This window comes from Acipenser ruthenus, chromosome 26, assembly GCF_902713425.1.
Source record: "Acipenser ruthenus chromosome 26, fAciRut3.2 maternal haplotype, whole genome shotgun sequence".
Taxonomy (NCBI): domain Eukaryota; kingdom Metazoa; phylum Chordata; class Actinopteri; order Acipenseriformes; family Acipenseridae; genus Acipenser; species Acipenser ruthenus.
The window spans coordinates 22,629,422-22,651,502 of NC_081214.1; the positions used below are offsets into that span (position 1 = coordinate 22,629,422).

At 41.0% G+C, this 22,081-nt stretch overlaps 1 protein-coding gene across 1 annotated transcript in view; it reads right to left on the reverse strand.

Moving 5' to 3' along the window:
• Positions 1–714: 714 nt before the first annotated feature.
• LOC117430671 (vascular endothelial growth factor receptor kdr-like) overlaps positions 715–22,081 on the reverse strand; it is a 51,912-nt gene continuing 30,545 nt past the window's right edge. Inside the window, exons 15-30 of the mRNA XM_059001128.1 lie at positions 21,834–21,962; positions 21,221–21,327; positions 20,635–20,770; positions 19,887–19,991; positions 16,774–16,887; positions 16,534–16,622; positions 15,891–16,038; positions 14,834–14,931; positions 13,721–13,843; positions 13,223–13,334; positions 10,709–10,808; positions 8,826–8,931; positions 7,204–7,325; positions 6,517–6,595; positions 5,893–5,993; positions 715–3,004 (exon numbers count right to left, since the gene is read on the reverse strand). Of these exons, the coding sequence (XP_058857111.1) occupies positions 2,815–3,004; positions 5,893–5,993; positions 6,517–6,595; positions 7,204–7,325; positions 8,826–8,931; positions 10,709–10,808; positions 13,223–13,334; positions 13,721–13,843; positions 14,834–14,931; positions 15,891–16,038; positions 16,534–16,622; positions 16,774–16,887; positions 19,887–19,991; positions 20,635–20,770; positions 21,221–21,327; positions 21,834–21,962 (1,859 nt within the window). The 3' untranslated portion in view covers positions 715–2,814. The remainder of the gene's footprint in view (positions 3,005–5,892; positions 5,994–6,516; positions 6,596–7,203; positions 7,326–8,825; positions 8,932–10,708; positions 10,809–13,222; positions 13,335–13,720; positions 13,844–14,833; positions 14,932–15,890; positions 16,039–16,533; positions 16,623–16,773; positions 16,888–19,886; positions 19,992–20,634; positions 20,771–21,220; positions 21,328–21,833; positions 21,963–22,081) is intronic.

Genomic DNA, 22,081 nt, shown 5'->3' on the forward strand with positions numbered 1-22,081 from the left:
ACTGGAGCCTGATGTCTAGAGGTTACGTTCCGCAGGGCTGGCCGCGTTTATTTAGCTGGATCTTTTGGATTGACAATAATGTCAAGTGGAAAAACAAGAATGAATATGAAATACAGAGGCTTGTTGTGCATAACAGGTTAGGAGTAAGGCTTTCATAACTGGCATGGCTATCCATCCAAAAAGATCTTTTAACAAGAAGAGTTTGCCACTCACGCTGGTGAACCTGAAAGTTAGAGATCGTTCAGAAGTTGAAACAGTGAAAAAGGCCCAGTTTTACTCACTCCAGATGGTTTCAAAATGTATTGATAACAAGTAGAAATGCCCCTCATACTGTCACATGTCTTTTAGGCTTTTACTTGGATCTATGTAATGATTCTTAAATCATGTTAAAGTCCCTTTTCTGATGTGAATTCATACCATGTTAATGACCAGCCCTTTAATAAAACTCAGAGTAACATACCACACAGCTAACTGTCTGTGATACAGTATATACAAACTCTAGCCTGTCCTGCAAGCATTAGTAACATTTTTAGTACATAACAATGCGACAGAGGCACTTTAATTCGAAACATTCTTGAAAACAATAAAGAATTACTATATGGTTCCTACAGAATATTGTGTACAACAGCATATACATCATAAAAATGTAATATATATATATATATATATATATATATATATATATATATATATATATATATATATATATATATATACATATATATATATATATTTTTTTTTCCCCCATGAGTATTGAAAGTGTTAGTATTTTCATAGGCAACATACAGGCCTAACAGCAGTACAGCATTCCTTAACCCTATTGCTCCATTCAGCGCTGGCTGATGCAGATTCTGTATTGCCATTTGTTTTTTTTCACATAGGCAAGACATTTAGTGCAGTACTTAGAGGGTACTGTAGGGTTAACAAACCCCATTTAGAATTTGGAATGATGTTTATTTAGAATGGATTTAGAATTTAGAATCCCATTTTAGCAACAGGGTAAAGTGAACTGCAGACACAATTAGAAATGATATTGGTCTTAATGACCCTGATCATGTACAAATTGGCCGTTTGTGTTTTTTTTTGTATATCACTAAGCTCTGACCTGAGAGATATTTTATAGCTGAGTGATCAGCGTTTCTCAGGCTGTCTGGCAAGCCAAGACAATCTTTGTTCCCCTTGTGTAAATGAGTAGCTTTGGCTATTTTTAGAACAAAATACCATTGTCTAGCATTCCTGGTGCCCAGGTTACTCTCCTGGGCAAACCATGCATTATGAACAGCTGGTGACATATTCGGATTGACTTTTTATTCCATCAAAAGAAGGCACTGCATTCAGACTGACACACAGATTTGAGACAGTTGTCTTTTACTTTACAATTGCTCAGCTGCAGTATTTCAGGAAGGGAATGAGCCTGGAGTTTTGATAAAGTCTTTGGTCTTTGGGGGATGATTCAATAAACCTGTCCATAACAACTTCGTGACCTGTGTTAGTATATATCTGTGTTGAATTAAGGGCTCCTGTGGATGTTCTCTCAACAGCTTAGCATGTTTGCTGATGTAAGGGTGGGTTGCAGGTGCAGTGTGTGAAAGTTTTATTGACTGGACTCACAGGGCAGGGAAATGAAGAGAATCTGTATTTCTGATACAGTCAACAGTGACATTAGTTTAGGTGTGATTTAAGCATAGCTTTCACAAACACAAGGTAATTCCAAAACATTACAGTTAAATGTATATATTAAACAAAAACACAGAGTGCAACTGAAAAAAGCACACCTTCTCAATATCCTCCGGTAGACAGCTTTCTGAAAATTGTAGTTTATTTTTCCTTTAACATAATCTACAATAAACTACACTTCCCAGAATTCTTTTACACCAAATATGTGTTTGTGTGTGTATGTGCTTACATTGGTGCCCAGCACCTGGAGTTACCATATGACTACATGTACACTAGGAACATTTGGGACCGTTCAGGCTTTTCAACTCACACTACAATGCATTCAAGTACCTTTCACAGCAGGACTACACTTACCAGAATGCATTGGGGTTGTGAGTTGAAAAGCCTGAACTCTCCCAAACTGTCCTAGTGCACATGGAGTCATACGGTAACCCTGTCCGCGCCCAATGATGGTTAAAAAGACGGCTGATCATCCTGTGTGATGAAAGAGTGATTCCGACGCAGTGTGTGACTGCTTTCACTGCACTGCGCTGCTACACTTTCATCACCACAGCAGGTGCTCCAAGCGAATACCCATAAGCACTCTATATGTTCACAATAAATAGGTTTACCTGAGAAATGTACTTCTTCAGAATTTTTTTTTTTTTGTGAATGTACAGCTTCTTGGGAACCTGAATAGAAAATGCACCCATAGTTTCTAGAAAGGAATTTGTAGAAAGATTAGCAGCCGACTTATTTTGATCCAAAAGAAAATGGAAATACCCTGACCAATGAAGATACCCATATACATTATAAATAACAAGAGAATGTTTTCGGACTTTGAAATTAGTATTCAGCACTTGGAGGGTATTTAAAAAAAAAAAAAAAAACCCTTGGAACTTGAATAATGTTACACATGAACTAAAATATTATTTCCTTCAGAGTTCCACGAATAATGAGTTCCTGATCAGTTCCACGCTTAATTACAAGAGCAGCCCTTTACTGACCCGTATTTCTATAGCCTGCCAATTACCGTAAAGCGTGGCCCGGAAATGTGCCCTCCTGCTTGATCCAATCACAAAGTTACATTTGCATAGTTGAGGTAAGAAGCAGTGACATACATTCTAAACAGACTTCACTGAGTGTGGTGGCACCTCGCTACACTGGTGGCGCAGAGTAGCGGACGACGTAGTTGTAGTCTGGCGGGGGGCTGTGGCACTCCAGGTTGGGGTCCATGTGGAGGAGAACGGAGTGCTCCATGCTGAAATCGAGGGGCTCCTGCAGGTACTTCGTCTCCTTCTCCCCATCGGACAACACTGATTCTTTACTCTTGCTCACTGCTTTCATTCTGCGAGAGGGAACACAAATGCACAGCAATCAATACTAGAATTCCAAACCCTTTTTTAATTCCAAAATAACTTCCAAATGATGTGTTATTCTGTTAAGTACAAAGCACAGTACTGGAGGGCCCAGCTGAAGTTGGATGATGTGGCTAACGTCAGTACCACCCAGATTGTTCTGAAGAGTCTGCAGGTCATAGGTGCCAGTGTTGGTAGGGCCCTGCAGTGGCTATGCAGCCCCCCGCATGCAACAATTATTTTACAGAACTGTAGGGTATTTTGCTTTCCCCATGGAAACAGCTGCAAGTCTCAAGCAATGCCAGTAATATTGTTGTTCCCATCTGAGTTCAGGCTTATGACATGAGGTGAGGGTTTTAAAGGGTGTTTCTATAACCTTGTCATCACAGTCTCCTTGGATTTGTGCTCTGCACTGTTGGCTATATACCCAAGCACGCTGTTGGCTGTCTTTATTGCTCCCCACACTGTGATTGCTGACAGTGATGAATCTATTACCATGCCAAGGTCTTTCTCTTGGTGTGCCTGTTCTAGTTCTATCCCCAGTGTTTGGTATTTGGAGCTTACATTTTTGTGACCAGCGTGTAACACTTTACATTGCTTGACGCTGAATTTCATTTTCATTTTAAAATCTCTCTTTCCTGGCTGGCTGTAAGCATAGGAGAGCTTTGAAACAGCGCTTTGACTGAGTTACTCCAACAAGGATCTGCAGAAAGCTCTTAAATCAGGGCTAACGTATATTCTGCAATAGTGTAAGATCAAATGGTGGAGCGGAAAATGAATACCATCTGATTTAATTCTCTGATCTTTCGAAAGAAAGCCCATTGTATCATTTCATTGTAAAATCCTTGGCAAACTTGTGTGTCGCAGTTAAAACGCTTAACATCACATTTTGCTTAAACTGCATTTGCTTGTGTGGAAAATGCTGACACTGGCCTCCCCTACCCCTGTTATAATCTGACATTCCTTCAAAGATCTGTTCACTCTTGTTGGCCACATTTTTGTCTCTTTTTATTTATTAATTTATTTTTGTTACTGTTTTCTCTTTTTAATTTGAGAGTATTAAAGTTGTCAAGAGATTCAAGGAAAAGAACCCTAAAGTATATGTGTAACTTGGCGGCCTCCCAAGCGACTGGAGTGTGAGATGACAGCAGCATTATTAGGAACTTGTTTGACCACACAGAGTCTCGCGGGCTCTCAGTAAGGGTTACAAATCTGTTCTGTCCCCGGGGCTGCAAAGTGTCTCAAGAGCGGCTGTCCGTCACCTAAACGACTCTGAAGTTTGAAGTTAAACTGTTCTAAGTGTTATGTAATATTTGTAATGGGGTGTTCTCGAGTCAACTGAATGATGAATGTATGCAGGGATAATCTTGGAGATTAACCCTGTCTTCACAGCGCACTCAATCACAAGTGATGTTTCAGATTTCAATAACTACAGATAATCGCGGTTTACGCCAAAGAAATTGCCTCGGTGAGGCTGTCATAACATCAGCTCTAAACTCTTACGCTGTCACGCTTTAACCTCACACCATACAGCTCATTTAGTGAAGGTCTTTTTTTTGCACAGTGTGTTGACTCGCTGTCGAGTGCCTTTACGCTAGTTCTTGTGTTTATTTTTGGTGGACAGGACCAACATATGATATTCGAATATAAATGATACTGATGATGTCTTGAGTTTATTTTTCGAACGGACAAACTCAGATAAAATGGAAGAGCTTTGAAATAACCATGGTCACCTCCGGGGGTTTGCTTATGTAACAGAATGGCAAAGAAAACATACTGCTGTTACATTTCTGTAAGTTCTGTTCTCATGTCTCCGCATGCCTTCACACAAACTCTGAGAGGGCAAACCAAGAAGAACGTCAGAGTATCCTGGTAGTGTAGCAATATCCCTGTATGAAACGGATACACCACTATTCATATCTAGAGTACTGAGTTCAGACTGCCTTCACCATGACCCGAGTGATCTTGGAGAGAGAATATGGATAAATAATGTCTGGTGTGTGTGAACTACCAAGTGTTATTTGCAGCAATGGATGAATGGCCCTTCAGGCCAGGCAATAGTGGAGATGCCTAGCATAGTTCGCACATGGGATACATCTACTCTGAATAGCCAGCTTTGATCTTAAGTGCTGGCAGTCTCTCAGGATATACAGTATTAATCTCATTCAGTTCCCTAACATCAAACAAACATAATAACAATCGAGGAGTAACATAAAACTGCAAAGCTGTGCAATCCGAAGAGGAAAAGTGCAGCCATAGACACACGAGGTAATATCACCAGTGAATCAACACAGACACAGAAACTGCTGATGCAATTTAATTCAACATTTCCACAAGAAAGACCAACTTCATGTCCCAGCTTGACTTTTATTGGTCTGAGGTGGGCTTTAATTCGGCTAAATTAAGAGCACTTCTAAGGGGAACTATAAGGGGTAGCAGGGTTAGTGAATTTCAATAATGTTCACATATTATGAGGGCTATGTCCTTAGAGAAAAGTAAATGAAGCAGTAAAGCAGACATTTCAGAACAAGCATTGATCCCAGAGGTCACATCAGTCCTGTCATTGTGTTCACAGAAATAACTGAAACAGATCTGTGTCTGTTAGGGACAACAGACTTACCATTACCAACCCACTTCATGCAACACCTGATTCCCAATGACTTTCTGTGGCAATTAAATGCATGCAACACATTCAAATCCTCTTACTTCATAAGCAGTCAAAAGAGAACCACACCAGAGAAAGAGTGTGGGAAATGCAGGAGCGAAACCCGCACGCAAACTCCGGACATCTGCATTTCCAGAACGGGAGAACAACAGCTCTTCCCGTGGTTCTGGAAGCCGTCAGTGAAACTCTCAGAACAGGATTACATGTACTTACGCTAAAGCCATTATGCTTAAGGGCCGGGCTCGCGTTTCCAGTCTCTTCACAGTCTTCATCTCTTCAGAGGCCAGCACCATCCCGCTGTCCGACTCACCCTCCTGCACAGAGCCGACATGGACAGGGAGTCACCAGCATGCAATCACTGGTCGCATCACTGCACACTGAACACTACAAAATACACTGCAAACAAGCCTAGGTGGACCAGGGGTAGGAGTTTAAGGCTGATCTGCCACCATTTCCATAGTTAAGAGACCCTGATCTCAACAGTGTGAGTAGAGAGGACTCCTTGCACCCTGCTGTCACTGTGTGTGCGTTCTTACAGGTACAGGTGTTATGCTATGCATTTAACTTAGAGTACATTGCTTAACTGTGCTTTAACATTCTTTCACTGTGCTGTATTCTTTTACTAAGATAAATGTATATGTATATATATATATATATATATATATATATATATATATATATATATATAGACACTGTGTATTTATTGTTCCAGTTGGTCTCCTAAGACAAGCTTGAGGTTCTTCACATGTGGAGCCAATCTGGCTACATGGAGGCCCTGGTCAGGCTGTATAGTGAACTGGTCTTCATGCACAAAGCGGCACCTGCAAGCTAGCATACCTCCTGGGTTTCGTTTGTTTCGTTGTCTACAGGGACCTTATCAAAGGTCTTCACACTGACGGGACGTATTTTTGTGTTCCTGTAAAATAAATTGAAAGAGAAATTAAAATAATGAAAAACACATGTACACTAATCATATTGATCAAACATATCTTAGCGAGAACTCGTACTTTGGCCAAGGTTACTTTCAATTAGACTGCCAAATGTGCTTCATTAAATTGTGGTTTAGTGATTTTTTGGTAGCTTCGCTGGGAGCACCACATTAATACCACTGCTGACTATGTACAACACTGTAAAAAACAAACACAAAAAACTGCATAATTTGCTTGAAGATGTGCATTTAACAGTGGTATGTATTTCGCTGGTATATGCAGGATATAGGGTACATATGTTTGGACCAACATTTATTCATTTTCTGGCAATCTTCATTGTCGGGCTGTCTAGTGAACCTGAATCCTCTTAGTTCAGTTGTTACCAGTGGCAGCTGGAAAGCCGATGATGTTACATGGTTACTGGTGTCACAAAACACAGTTTGCACCCTTGTTCACAAACTAACCATGATAGTCAACTTTTCTACTTGAAAGTGCTGCCCAAGGTGTACAGATTTCAAAGGTCCCGTCCCTTAACTGTCTAGCTAGGAAGCTGCAGGCTACAGTCTCACTGTGGGCACTGAAAGCTTTGCAGTACCATGTTCCCCCTGAGCGTCTCGGGTTCACAGATGTGTTTGAGGTCTCCTCTGCTGTAGAGGTGCTCGAGGTCTCCTGTCCCTCGGCCAGCAATGTGTTTATTGGAATGTAATCCTTGCCATCCTGAAGGAGAAAAGACAAAGGAGAACGCACATGGAACCAGTCCAAAAGGGAGCGTCAGAATTACAGCCAGAACAGCGCGTCAAGGTGAAGCGCTCACTTTGAACATGTGTCTGTAACGGTGTAACCACTGCTCACATCAGGCATGTTATTAAACAAACAAAAAAACGAACGCGTGTCAAAGCTCTTGAGGTGTGTTTGAGTAAAGATACTGGAAATCTGTCATTCGCAACTTGGCTAAAAAACGACCTGGTAACCTGCCTAAAATGTTACTAGTGTAATGATTAGCCCTGCACAACGCAAGGATAACCAGTCAATCACTAGGTTATTGGATATGATGCATTGTGTGAAGCATGAGGGTTTCTGCTGGGAGTGTAATCTGACTTTGCCTTTTCAACTTCTTTGCAAAGGCAAAGTCAGGGGGTTATTGGGGGTTATATCTGACCTATAAGATATAACCCCCAATACCCTTCTACAGTATAAATACAAGCAGAAATAAAATACAAAAGGCATACAATCACAATAATAATTCACAACAGATATTACAGGCTGCTCAGGATAAGAAACGTTCCTGATCTCTTGTAATTCCCACAGTGCTGGGAAGCTTCCTGCACCCTTCTCAGAGCGGGATTTATACTGTTGTGCTGTAATTCCTTTTTGTTTGTGTTTAAAAAGCAATGGCAATTCAAAGACCAATTTCAAGCTCGTCATGATCCCAATTATCCTGGGCTTTGAGGTTTAAAGACATAGCCCTTCCTGACTGTTTCACACTGGCCTTTAAACTCATAAAACAGGGATTCAGTGTGTAAAAGGTTAAGCTGAAAAGCCTGCTGTGAAGTTATCATTACCAACATGGACTTTACTATTAATTGCACAAGTGGGACTCACATCGTAGAAACAAAACAAAACAAAAAAAGTCTGATGGGAACTAGACTTGGAACTATAATGGCCAGGCTTGCCTGTGCAGCCATGGTTACTTTTCTTCAGTCTCTTCAAAGGAAGAATGCAGCTGGATCCATCTTCTCTTCCAGTGGAGCTCAGGGGCTCCATATCATTCCCCTTACTGACACCCCAGGGCAATTCACTCTCAGGTGGGAAAATAAATGTTTTAGGAAAAATATAAAATCATGCAATAAACAGAGCAAAGGTGGATACATTGTAGTTTTTCTTTGATTAACACATTATTATTGATTCAAAAAACAGATATGCATCCACAAGAGCTATGTTAATGGCATGAATTTGTATTTTCAAAAATCCAGCTAAAAGTGAATTGGTTTGGGCCCTGAAAAAGCTGGCTGTTGTTTGTAAAAGACTAAATTCTGTGCTTTTAAATGAGATCTCCCAGTAGGGGAGAATGGTCTGCTAACAAGGGGCAAGCCTTGACGGGTCGAATGGCCTTTTCTCAGTCCCAAACGTTGCTTATGTTCTAAGTGGCGTGTGTGAATGCTCCCTAATGAACCAGGACGCTTGTATTACTGTATCTTTGCCTGCGAGTCCTCATACCTGCTGGACTTTGGCCTGTAACAGGTCTCCCAGTCGCTCCACCAGCTCTGTGAAGTTCGGTCTTTCAGCAGGTTCCCCTTCCCAGCAGTCTAGCATCGTCTGATAGCTGGAGGACCAAGAGGAACAAGCCATGAAACTACAGGAAGCATAACTTCACCTTCATTAAATTATGCTCGCAGCACTGAATAAAGAATGGAATCTATCATTCAAGTTCCAGGTATGCATTGTAGAGGGGCACATAAAAGTGCCACCTGGCTGGTTCTGTTTCATTGGTAAGACAATGCACATAAACATCTTTACTTGCAATCTTGCAAGCCGGTGGATTTGACTTTGGGGATTTACTTGGGTTTGGAAGACAGAGATCAGTTGAAGGAAATCCTGTTGATATTGTCAGTCAGGAAGCAACCAATGGTTTGCTTTTGATTGCCTACAAATCAACAAAGAGCTAAGACACCTGACTGCTCTACGAGGCAGCTCGCAATGTGAGCTCCCAGGCACCTCTTTCCTGTTATGCGACTGCTAGTTAACAGCTGTCAGTTGCTGCTGTTTCTGTAGGAAACTCTCTTGTTTGCAGCAGTTTCTTATGGAGAAAGGCTTAAAAACACCTGGTTGGGCCACCTGTTTGTTCTGATATAAATAACAGTGCAATGAAAGCAGTCAAGACGCATCTCCTTGAAGTGCTGCAGATGCATTATTAAAATCCTGTCTATTGTCATTGGTTAAGGGAAGAGTTCAGAGCAGAAACACAATAGCTTTTGTAAATCTGAACTGCAAAGTATTTATACTTTATTACTCATAGACATGTTTAGAGCAAAGGCTAAAGCTGAGGGAACTAAGACACTTTTTCAGGGACTGTGGCTTGAAACCTGGTTCCAGGAGACCGGGAGATCTAGTTTGAAGCAACTTTGCTGTATCAAACCCCACGTCTCCCCTGGTGTGCCATGCACAAAGTGGCTCTGTGTTCCCTTAGCTTAACTTTGTAGGAAGCTGGGCTATGCTGCAGGTACTAAATGCTACAGTATGTGCTGCTAGAAATAATTACTACCAGTCGATGGAAACTTTAAACCGGACGTCTCAGTAGCAGAGGTGGTCGTGACAAGGGAGGGACCGTGTGTCCGGTGGAGGGCTAGGGTCTCCTCAAAAAAACAATCAAATATAAATGGTTCCTTTTCAGCCTGACGCTGCAAGAGAAAGCATTCTGTCTCAATAACTTTCACTGGCACCCAGCTCGTGAACGCTTGAACCCGCGCCCCACAGAGGGAGTATCTGAATGTCCTGCTTTCCCTGCAGACTGCCAGAGTTCTGTCACAGATCCAGCGAGGTCTTGGTTGTCAGGTACCAAGTTCTTTCATGGGAGGTTAAGGTTACCAGCGCATTACTGTCAGTGAGTAATAAATCCCCACCACTCTCTGTCAATCACAAGCTTCAGCTTGCTTTTCAAACAAATACACAAGAGAAATACTGGAATTTGCTTCCAAGTCCCCAGCAGGGAAACGTGATCTTTATTATTTAATAATGTGGGAAGCTCCCTGCTTATTCAAATCGGGTAAATGTCTACTGAATTCAACCACTATGAGCTGGCTGGAATGTTTCTTATAATTACAGTGTTATTGTGCATAGTTACAATGTACTTAAATGTAACCCTAACCCGAACCCCTTTTCTGGTAGAATTGTGTACTTACACATATCCTGCAAAAAAGATTGACACATTAAGTCCATTGTAACTCTGCATACTAACCTTGTAATGATGTGTAAGTACACATGTATTTACTAAGTAGCTGCTATGTAAACTCAAAGTAATTCGAGACACCTGATGTAAAGTGTTCCCCAGTTAAGATTATTAAAGACACATTGTTAAAACGTCTCTTTGAGAGAATGCTTACATTTCAGGGGAGGCGTGCTCAGGAGCTCTCATTCGTATCCCTTCCTTTAGCCGGCAGCAGAACTCCTCATCAATGTGTAGACCAGGGTAGGGGGAGGCACCTGAAAGGACAATACTGCAGCATTAAAAAACAAAGCCAGCGAAAATGAGCAGAAGCATGCACTGCTCCAGTGTCTCAGCATGTGCAGACCCTTGCTGCAGTGCAACTCAGATTAACATTGTCATTCTCAAATAGAGATGCGTTCAGCTTTCAGTGCATGTGCTTTGGATAGCTGTGGAGTTTTACTGAGGTACAGTTCACAAAGCAAGCCTGCCGATCAGGGGAAGAGAGGGAGGAGGGGCGTCTGTAGACAGTGCTAGCCAGGGGGGTGCGCCCGTATGCTCGTTGCATTGCGACAACGGTAGCGTCACTCTCTTTTCGCCTGTAGGGTGTCATTATTTTGTTGGTCATTTTTTTAAGTTTAGCAGATTAAGTCAATAGGATGTGCTTGAATTTGTTTCTGCCTTTCTCCTGCCTTAACAACTTTGTTTGGAAAATGTTGTATGGAAAGTATGTTAGTGATCTTGAAATCTAAATATGTATGTTGTACACAGAGCCTTACCTCAGCACCACGTTACTGGATCCTCAACTGATGCGCTATCCTTGCACTATTGCACTGCTAATATGTCATTGTAGATATAACTTGTTGTAATCCTAACTTGTTGCATCCTAGCTCATATTGTATTTTAGTAGTATTATTTGTACTTACTGTAAACTACTGTATTTAAATGTTAATCTTGCATTTTGACCCTGTACAGTACTGCCCTGCAACACCAAATAAATGAATAATAATAATAATAATAATAATAATAATAATAATAATAATAATAATAATAATAATAATAATAATAATAATAATATGAAAAGTGTAGTCAGTCAGAATACAATAATAAGATTCTTCTCCTGCTGGGGTTTTGAAGGGACCTCAAGCCCTCTGCCTCCAGTGATATAGTGTGTGTGCGTGTGTGTGTGTGTGCGTGTGCGTGTGTGTGTATATATATGTGTGTGTGTGTCTATAATACTGTATTTATCTTAATTAGAAACAATTCAGAAGAAATGCATATCTGGCATGTGTTGGCAGATTCTATCAACAGCAGCAAAAAGAAAGAAAAAACAGTGGTGGGTGAAATCAGCTAAAAGCTATTTAACTTCTCCAGTCTATGTCATGTCAGGTTTATTTTAGTGGAATTCAATATTATCTTTATTAATTGCTACGTATCTGGAGGGCTGATATGAAAACAAGGTGTATTTTCAGTCCTGGCACCTAAACTAACAAATTCAGGAAGTGAGACAGCGAGACCTAGATTGAAACGCAGGGGTTAACGTGATATCATGACTGTAATGTGCCTGTGTGTGCACATCGTGTTCAGGGTGCACTTTTGACCTGCTTACAATAGCTGATTTTTGTGACAATATAGTTAATGGGTGTAATTCTTAATGTATACTAATTTCTATAGAGGGGTCATTAGTAACACACCCAAAGGCACAAAATACTTTTGAAAAAAAGGCTTACATTGCGGTGGCTTTTGCCTGTTTCACAGCCCTTATCCCAGACAGAATCTAGGTCAGAGTCCAACGATGATTTGCAGCAAACTAATTGTTTTCCAAATGCAGACAAAACAATGGATGGTTTTAGACAAGCTCGTCCCAGAGGAACAATCAAGCAGTTACCGACACGCTAATTACCATCTCTGTTTGGAAACTGGTGGTGAGTATTCAAAATACCAGGCAGCTGGCTCAAGCTCCATGTCAAGCCAACAAAACCACAGTGTAGTTAAACAGGGCGACGGCTTACACAAGCTGTAGAAAAGCACAGCTAGCAGTTCATTATCAAATTCAAGTTTCCTCCAATTATGGGACTCTCGCCACGACAGAAGCACAGTGTTTAGGATTCAGTTCCTTCATTAGGAACAGCCCTGATATCTGTACAAAAAACCACTGATTTCTCTGTTTCAAGTGCCTTACTCCTTAAATCAGGAGGGTCCAATCCTGGTCCTGGAGAGCTAATCCACCCCAGGTTTTACAGGTAAAATGACATCATTAACTACTTCAGGGTCTGGATGGAGGTTTCATTTGGATCAATTAAACAATTTAGAACAGGGTTGGAACAAAGACCAGGAGTGGAAGGGCCAGCTTTGGCCACCCCTGCCTTAAACCATAGATTCAACAACAGCTCCTGTTGAGCGGTATCATACCCTGGGAACTTCAGGGAACATGCATTCAGATAAGCAGATCTCAAACTTGTCTTGCTCCTACAGGATGAAAGCTGCAAGAGGTTGAATGGCAGCTCATTCTCCACAAAGAGCCTGTGTCGTATTACCTCATCTCACCAGCAGGGGGGCCTAGTATATGTAATCTGTTCCACTGTCACACTGTGATAAGCACCAAACTGAAGCACAGGCTTTGTTTGCACAGGAAAGCAGGCATTCGTTTAGCTTGATGAACCCTTTACAGATGAAATGCTTTTGTATTTACCGAGAGAAAATATCTCCCACATGAGCACACCGAATGACCACACATCGGTCTGCGTTGAGTATGTCTTGTCAAAAATAGCTTCTGGTGCCATCCATTTGAGGGGAAGTCTGGCCTGTAAATAAAAAAAAAATACATATAAATCACTGAACAGCTGATGATATGATTTGTGACAAATCACTGCTTTTTAATTTTTAACATAACATTCAGCAATTGTAACGTCTTTGAGCTGATTTAAGGATAGCTTGCCAGACTTAAAAAATGTCACGCATGCCCCCAATAGGATGCCATTATTTGCATATACAGTATGCATTTACCAGAGCACTAGAGTATCATGAATATAGTTATCTCAGAATTAATTGTTACTGTACTAGGCTCTTGTATTCAGCTCAGACTTATTCTTCTAGAAGCAAACAAATGCATACAATCATAGTGTCTATCGTGGTTACATTTCGATACAGTAACAACAATTGTGCAAAATGCATGTTGCAAAATCCTTACATCTCCTTTGCGCACATAATCTGGGTCTTTGTAAATGTCCCTGGCCAGCCCAAAGTCACATATCTTCACAACATTGTTTTCAGACAAAAGGATATTCCTGGCTGCCAAATCACGGTGGATACACTGAAGGAAGGATGGAAAATAAACACAGAGTGTTATTATAAAAAGAGCCCGACTTCCTGCCGTGACATTTCTGTTCCTAAACACAACACCGCTGACATTTCTAACCTGCTGTACTGTCCTCTATGTAGGTGTGTCCGCTATTCTCCTGTGTCCTTTTTCACCTTTAAAGTACATTGGCTTTCTTTCAATCTTTAAGGGTACAGCTAAATGCTGTTTGGTTGAATTCACTCTGTACTACCATGAGCAGAATGAGTATATAGAGCCAGTGAAGCGTTTTTTCAATTATCTTAAAGGTCAAAGGCTTTGCACTGTGTATGCTTGCATCCGTGCTTTTAAATGCATGTGTGTGTTTGTGTACTTGCCTGTAGGGGGCAGTGAATTACATGTGAGCAAGAGTGGAGTCGAGTCGGAATGCGCTCTATTTAAAACTCATATAAAAGGCAAGCTAAGTCACATGACTCGCATCTCCCGCACACCTGTCTGATTCCTCTCGATGCAATGAAAAGAGCGTTAGGAACTTCTATTACAAACTACTTCTTTAAGAAGGCCAAAAATGCTGACGAAGACAACAGCAACAGTGCATCGACTGTGTAGGAATTAGATCATTCAATTGTCTCTCTGACTTGGGCTGTACTTTTCATTTCAGCCTCAGAAACAATGGGCTTTCAACATTGTGTAAGCAGACCCTTCCACTTCCACCCTTAGCCTATTCATTTTTCTCTTGATTAGAAACAGACAATTGAGCTAAAGCAGGGCCAGATTGAGGCAGCTCATGATGTGACTAATGCACCCTAGGGACCTACTTTACCAAAGGGATTCACACTACGTGGATCTATACGATCCTGAATGGGTACCGGATGAAACCCGCACAGCTGCCAAAATAATCCGAAGCATTCCTATTATTCTCTCCACGGCTAAAGTGAAACTGAGGACCTGCAGTGTAGAGTGGAAACACTTTGAATCAGTGCGGGACCACCGCAGGGTTCTTACCTTCCGGGACGCCAGGAATTCCATGCCTTTCGCTACTTGAAAGCTGTAACAGATCAGGTCTTCCATGGTCAGAGCTCGCTTGTATAAATCATCAGCATCTACAGAAGGGCACGGAAGACATCGTCAAACCACACCACCACATCAAAGGGGCTGGGCATATTGCTATTGAAGGTTTCTCAGTGTACCAGAATCACAAAGCTCTGTAAATTCAGAGCCACAAATAACTTCCATTGCAGCAATTAACAAATGGTATTGTGGCGTGTTTTCTTTAATCTTTGTTTTGCCGCCTTCCTTTGCTTGTTTGATTTTTAAATGTTTTTAAGTTCCAGCCACTCTAACCACACAATGACATTTCTAGGGACATTTCACTTTAGCACTGCACACAATGCAATTACCTCCTTAGGGGAATCACAGGTCCTAATGCAGTGCACACACTTATTCTTCAATTATTAACATGTCATGATTTCCACTTTGTTACATCTATTACAGCCAGCAGGTCCACAGCTAACCTGGCTAGCTTAAAATAAATGTTTTTGGTAACACTTTAAATTGTGTCTTTAATTACTGTGTATTTACATAGTAGTTACTTAGTAAATACACATGCACTTACACATCATTACAGAGTTATTATGCATAGTTACAATGTACTTAATGCGTAAATATTTTTGCACAATATAACCCTAAACCTAACACTAAAACTAACCCTAACCCTAACAATAACCCTTTTCTGATACAATTGTGTACTTGCATATATATCGTGCAAAATGATTTACACATTAAGTACATTGTAACTATGCATAATAACATTGTAATGATGTGTAAGTGCACGTGTATTTACTAAGTAACTACCATGTAAATACACAGTAATTAGAGACACTTAATGTAAAGTGTTAGCACGTTTTCTAAAAACAACAACATTAATACATCAGCCGAAATAAATAAATAATCAAGCATTGGTATAAACGTTGTGAACACGAGAGCAGGTCTGCCTGTCTGCTAATCCGAGTTTCCAGTCAGTCTCGCGGAAGGTGTTCTGGAAGGAAGACCCTGCCGTTACCTTCCTCCTCTTCCTCTGAATCACAGTAGCTCTTATCTTCTATGAACCCCGAGCTGGCTGAGCTCCCAGTGCTCGCCACGCTCTCCAGCCTCCTCTTGATCAGCTCTGTCAGGTCACGACTCGACTCCCCGCCGGAACCCTCCCGGCTCTGGAGTGTGGGAAAGAGATCTCCAAGTAGCAGCAGCAACGAAACAGAAGGCAGCTCCGGAAACCGGGCCCTGTTTGCTTCTGAGGTGATTCCGTAGCCTAGTGCTACTGCCACTTCCCTTCTCATCAAGACTGGTGAGGCTTAGAGCAGGTATAGTGGGGTTAAAGCATTATAACACATGGAAATCTGAGTTTAAATCTAGAACGGCAAGAAAAATGACCGTTTTGCAGTACAATTGCGATCTCTAAATTGCTTCAAACTTTAACAAAGCTAAGTAACATGCATGTTAACCCTGGACATGCACTGTAAAGACTGAAGGATCTGATAGAGAGATATATAACACTTGCTTCATGCCAGCCCTGACTTTAACAGTCCAGTTTTACACCATGCACTTATCGACAGCGTGTAAAACTGGATAGAGACTGACTCACTGCTGGGCTCGCAATGCTCCAGCACAAGGCCAGTACATGGTATGAGATCGCTTGTTTCACTCACCTTATACACAACAAAATCACTTCTCTTGCTTCTCAGATAGTTAGACAAGTTTCCATACTTGCAGAATTCCACGATCACCATCAAAGCACCTGATAATATAATATAAAACAAGCGAGTCTGGGTAAAGCATGGCTCAATTTGTCATTTAGCAGTAACACTGGAGCTTAGGAGTGAGTCATCTGCTTCTATGCTCTTCTGTTTCATTTCCCTGCCATGCAGACTCTGCAGGTGTTCTCTTACCCCCTGGTTTGGTACATGCTCCCAGCAGGTTCACTACGTTCAGGTGATGGCCAATGTGAATCAGGATTTTCAGCTCTGACATTAGAGCCTTGCATTCATTGGTCGTAGCCCCGTCTGTTAAACATACAAAGAACACAAATCACAATTACAGTTACAAGCTGCTGTCTGCAGAACAACGCCAGTCTAGTTCATTTGGTGACTGCATTGGTCCAAAAAACAGTGACTTTCACCTCATGAAGGGATCGATGTGGTCTTGAGAGATATGAGACTTATTACATATTAGAATGTGATCATGTTAATCGATGCAGGCCGATGACCGCTTGTTTGGACAGAATACTGAACTGCAAGTGAATGAATAAGGATTGTAACCAGATGATTCCTCTGGTTGAACAATACCAAATAAAGGTTGAAATAGCCTTGTAAAAAATCATGAAAGTCCTTCCTTTTTACTCCTCGGAACATGCCAGTTAACATTCTTTAGAATTATGGATTGGGGGAACTGTAAGTCAGGTTTATAGTGTATCGGTTGATTTAAGATTAACAAATTCCTTTTCTTGGGAACAGAAAAAAAGCCCAACGTGTTCTATAGTCTGACTCGAACACGTGAAACAAATTAAAGTCCACATGGGAATCTTTTAAGTCAAAATTCACTTTACAGCTTTAAAAAATCCATAGTTCCTGTCGCATGTTTCTGCGGTTCACTTGAGCACATGGAAGTGTAAAAAGCCATAATTTACACAGAACACATTGGATGTTATTAGGGGAGAAGCTACAGCACATTTGGCGCCAAGGTGGCTGTTGTTTTTCTTCTGCACATCCTTCATTCCAAAGAACTGATCTACCAGACCGTGCACTGCAATCACTGGCGTGTGTGAGACGGGGGCAGATACCTGCCACTAGCTACTATTGCCTTGCCTTGATCTGGAGCTGCACCATTTGCCTCTTTGCATTTGATGCTTTCTATTGTGCAATACGAGCGATTGTGTTTTAATATTAACAGCAGGCAGTAACTTCTCATTCCCGTAGTGAAAGAGGTGTGGAACACATTCCTTATTTTCACATATCCTGATTTGACTCCGACGTCTTGGATCTCAGGCAGATGATGAAAATGAATTTACGTCAAATGTGTGACAAATGACCAATGGAATGGTTTCCGGTGCAGCGGAAAGTTTGTATCGTTTATTCAGTTCCAAGTTTATGCTGATTCTAGTCTAAATCTAAGTTGCTTCCATACTGTAGTTTAGTTATGAAGAATCTCACTGCCATTCAGACCTGTTTAGTGTGCCTGTTCAATTATTATCTGTCATTATGCAGGTTCAGGAAACTTTCAAACTGTGCTTCAGTGCTTTACAGATGCTCACATGAAGACTTTTTAGAAATCCCCCTAATTTGCTCTTCATGGGATTATGAGGATTAACCTGCCAGAGCAGTTCCTCCCTCTCGCTTCATGCTTTTTTTCATCCCAATTGACGGATTGCTCATTTTAAGCACTCTGGTCTCACAATGAAGGTAGATGTCTTTTTAAGTTCTAGAACTGTATGTCATCTCCGAAGATCTTTGCTGATTCATATTATCCAAGGCATACAGGAAGGGCAGCTTCCCTTCAGCATGTATCTCTGTGGTGAATGCGAAGGAAGGATGGGTCCTGGTAAGGACATTCCAATTTATCATTGCCATGTGGCTGCAGCACAGCGAGACGCTTGTTAACATACTTCAGTGAGACTGATGGTGTGAGGGGTGCAGGTTAAGAGGGATTTGGCTGTGAGCGCAACAGTAGAAAACAAAGTCTCCTCATGAGAGGGTATTACATATCAGAACAGGGGCGCTGATAAGAGCTGTCAAATGTTTTTCGCCTACGTTCTCACCTTAAGTAAATGAATCAGATACTTCAGCATTTCCAATGAGAATTTCAATTCCAATAAAAAACCCACGAGATCATGAAATCCTGTAGAATTAGGCGCAGCTATGAAAAACTTCTCCACTGACGTAATTCTGTATCAATACTTATAAGCCCTCACAATTCAGTTGGCTCATTCCCCAAAATGGATATTGCACATCGCATGTCAACGCCGTCTACTGTAGTCTGAAATTCATCAGTTTGGTTGAATTAATAATAAAAATGTTTCAAAATTGACTTCATGTGTACTTCGCACTTTTGAACCGTGCTGCACCTGCAGATCTTGGATTGCTGATGTAAAAATGGATTTGAACTCTTGTCAAATACATGCATCTTTGGGGATGTGGCCCCAACTAACCTTCAACATGAAAAGACCGAGCACACGTCCGCTTTCAACCGCCTTCCCATGTGAAGACAAGGTAATTGTTTCCACATTTCACATGACAGACATGTACTATGCATTATTACAGGAGCTATATTTCAGCACGATAGCAACATGCAGTATGTTTAGTATTGCACTTCTACTGGGTTTGTTGTATGACGGTGTCTACTTTCTTTACTGGTGTGTCAGGTTGCTTCACTGCAGATGAATGCATTCTGAAATAATGTAAGTGTACTTCAATAGACTTTGATTATCACTCAGACATATTTCCAAGCAACCAGGGATGTTTATACAGTAAGCTCTTAACAGTAAACTCCATGAAGAATTGAGTTCCCTAACTTGTGAATTAAACCATGAATATCAATCCACTGTATTTGCGAGTTTACTTCAAATCTTGATTTATGAATATATGCATATTTTGGTTTTAATTTTTTTGCATTTTAGTGAACCAGGATCTACAGGAAATGTTACAGTTTAAAAGAACTATTACATCTGTTTTTTCAACTTTAAACTAGTTCCAATGAGATCATGTCTCAATTAAATGCAAAATATGAATAAAAAGGATTTGAAATTATGCCAGTTGGTCATTAAATACAAAGTTTTTTTTATGAAGCTGATTAAAGTGTAGAACCATATGAAAATGCAAAAATAATAATCTGCAATACTAGCATTTACAATAACATTTAGCATTTAAAGGGAATGTCTTTAAGGTAAAATCGTATTCGGAGAATTCACTTTACTGCATTGGTATAAAACACCTCTGCCTTTTAAAATAAAGCTTTGTGCATTTAATTGAGACTTGTTCTTGTTTGTCTAAAACAAGAAGAAAAATACCTTTTAACATTTTGACAGCCACGGTCTTGCAGGTTGATAATTTATCGATTCCAAAAGCAGATGCCTCCACCACCTTCCCGAAAGCTCCATGGCCAAGGGTTTTACCTAAAAAAATGAGAGCAGTTATTATTAAAACAACACAAAAAACAAAACCATTCTGGAACAGCCTGTCCAATAATTCAAGTGTGACGGCTGCGGTCAGACAGACACACTGCTAATTACAACAGGCTGCCAGGCTCTGTCTATTCATGGGAAGACACTGACACGTGTAAAATATTACATAACACTGGCCAAATTATATATAAGAAAGAAACTAAAAGAATGTATCCTTAATATATCTTGTTCCTTCAACATGGAAAAGGTCGCCATGCATATTTTCCTTGTTGCACACAAACCTTGAGCCCAATTCATGAATTCTTTTTAAATGAATGAATCTTATAAAAGAAAGGTCAGTTCCCTGTTGCCTGCAGAGATTGACACATTACTACCACAGATGTTTGTCGTTGTTATGAGAAAAACTTTGCCCCCCAAAATGGGCCATTTCCAAATGGATGTACGTTATTTAAACAGTTGTAGCAATACGTGGGGATGTGTAACGCTATATTTTTCAGAAACCCCATTTTTTTTTATTTAAAGACACAGCTTGCACAAACTTTCTAGCAATACTAGGAATGCTGTGTTTGAAGAAAAAGTACAGTGACTGGTTAGCGGTGTCATGCACGGGTTCCTCTGATGCGCTGTTACACACCCAGCCTCAGTCTGTCTCTCGGGAAGTCCCACTTGCTGCTGTCGTAAGGCAGGCGGTCACACTGCTCATCCAGAGGCACCTCATCCGGGTCCATTATGATTGACAGGTAGCCGGTTTTAATGTCTGCAGAGCTGGGCTGCACAAGAAACAGTTTAAATGTCATCAGTCTTACAGGTGATTTGAACAATGCTACATTCAACATTTACAATAAGAGAAAACAGGTCATGATGCATTGATCATTCCATAATACACCTTGGATTATTCCACAGTACATCTGGACTCTGTAAAAATATTATCAAGCAATCATACTGGCACAGCTTCCCCGAGCCACATACAGTACTTTCCGTGTTGAGAGGGTTTTGCATGCTGATGGTATGTTTTGAGTATCATATGCATTTGTTTTTTAGGGGTCAGTAATTTGTAACAAGGACAGCACTGGGATTGTTCTCCAAGCTTCTTAGCTCCAGTGGCATCACAGTGCTCCTGTTGTGCTCCAGGTAGGCACACAAAATATCAGCAGAGCAATGAACGAAATCCGCTGTTCAACATGTGGAGAAGGAGCTGTGTGACGCTCGGGCTGGCTTACCTTCTTCAGTTTGCGAATAAACAGGGTCAGCAGGAGCCAGAAGAGAGTGGCGACCAGACCAGTACAAACCAGGATAATCACCTCCCAGTTAGACTTCTCTTCCAGTCCTAAAACACCACGCGTAAAGCCAATTAAACATATACGATGGCACAGCACCTCCATCTTCATACAGCATTGGAAAGGTAGGACCTTTTGTTTTGTGTAATGGGCTGCCAATGCAAACGCCCCAAGTTGTCAAAAATGAAAAGGAACAGAAACAACAGCTCTGCTACACTTGAGTCATCAAGTTGACCATGACTGGATCCATCTGACTGCGGTGCGTCTTTCTAAATCTAGATGTTGTAGTGCATTTTCTTATTGCAACTTGACAATTGAATTGCCTTGAAGTGAAAGTACAGGCTCATGCAATAAACAAAGTGTAAGCAGGGAGGTGTTTGAGTGGATGTCTTGTCACTGATGTATGGATTTATATTTTCATAGTGAAGAGGTCATCGGATTGGGTCCCAAGTTATTGACATTTCTAACATGTCTGTAGCTAGGTCATACCCAGTAAAACATTCTTATTAAAGAGGCTGTCACAGTTGTGAATGTGTTTGTGAATACTTTATCTTACCCAGTACAGTGATGACGGCAGCTGTTTTCACTTCTCCTTCGTCGTTGCTCGCCCAGCACTCGTACAGTCCTCCATCGTCTTTCTTCACTCTTTCGATGGTCAATAAACCATCAACCCCCAGGGTAATACCTGCAACAGAACGAAGAAACATCAAACCACATCGAAACCACATATACATTTGATCTATGATATATATGGTAGTACTGACAGTGCTACTGTGTTCCATCGTAGAATGAGAGCGTTTGAAA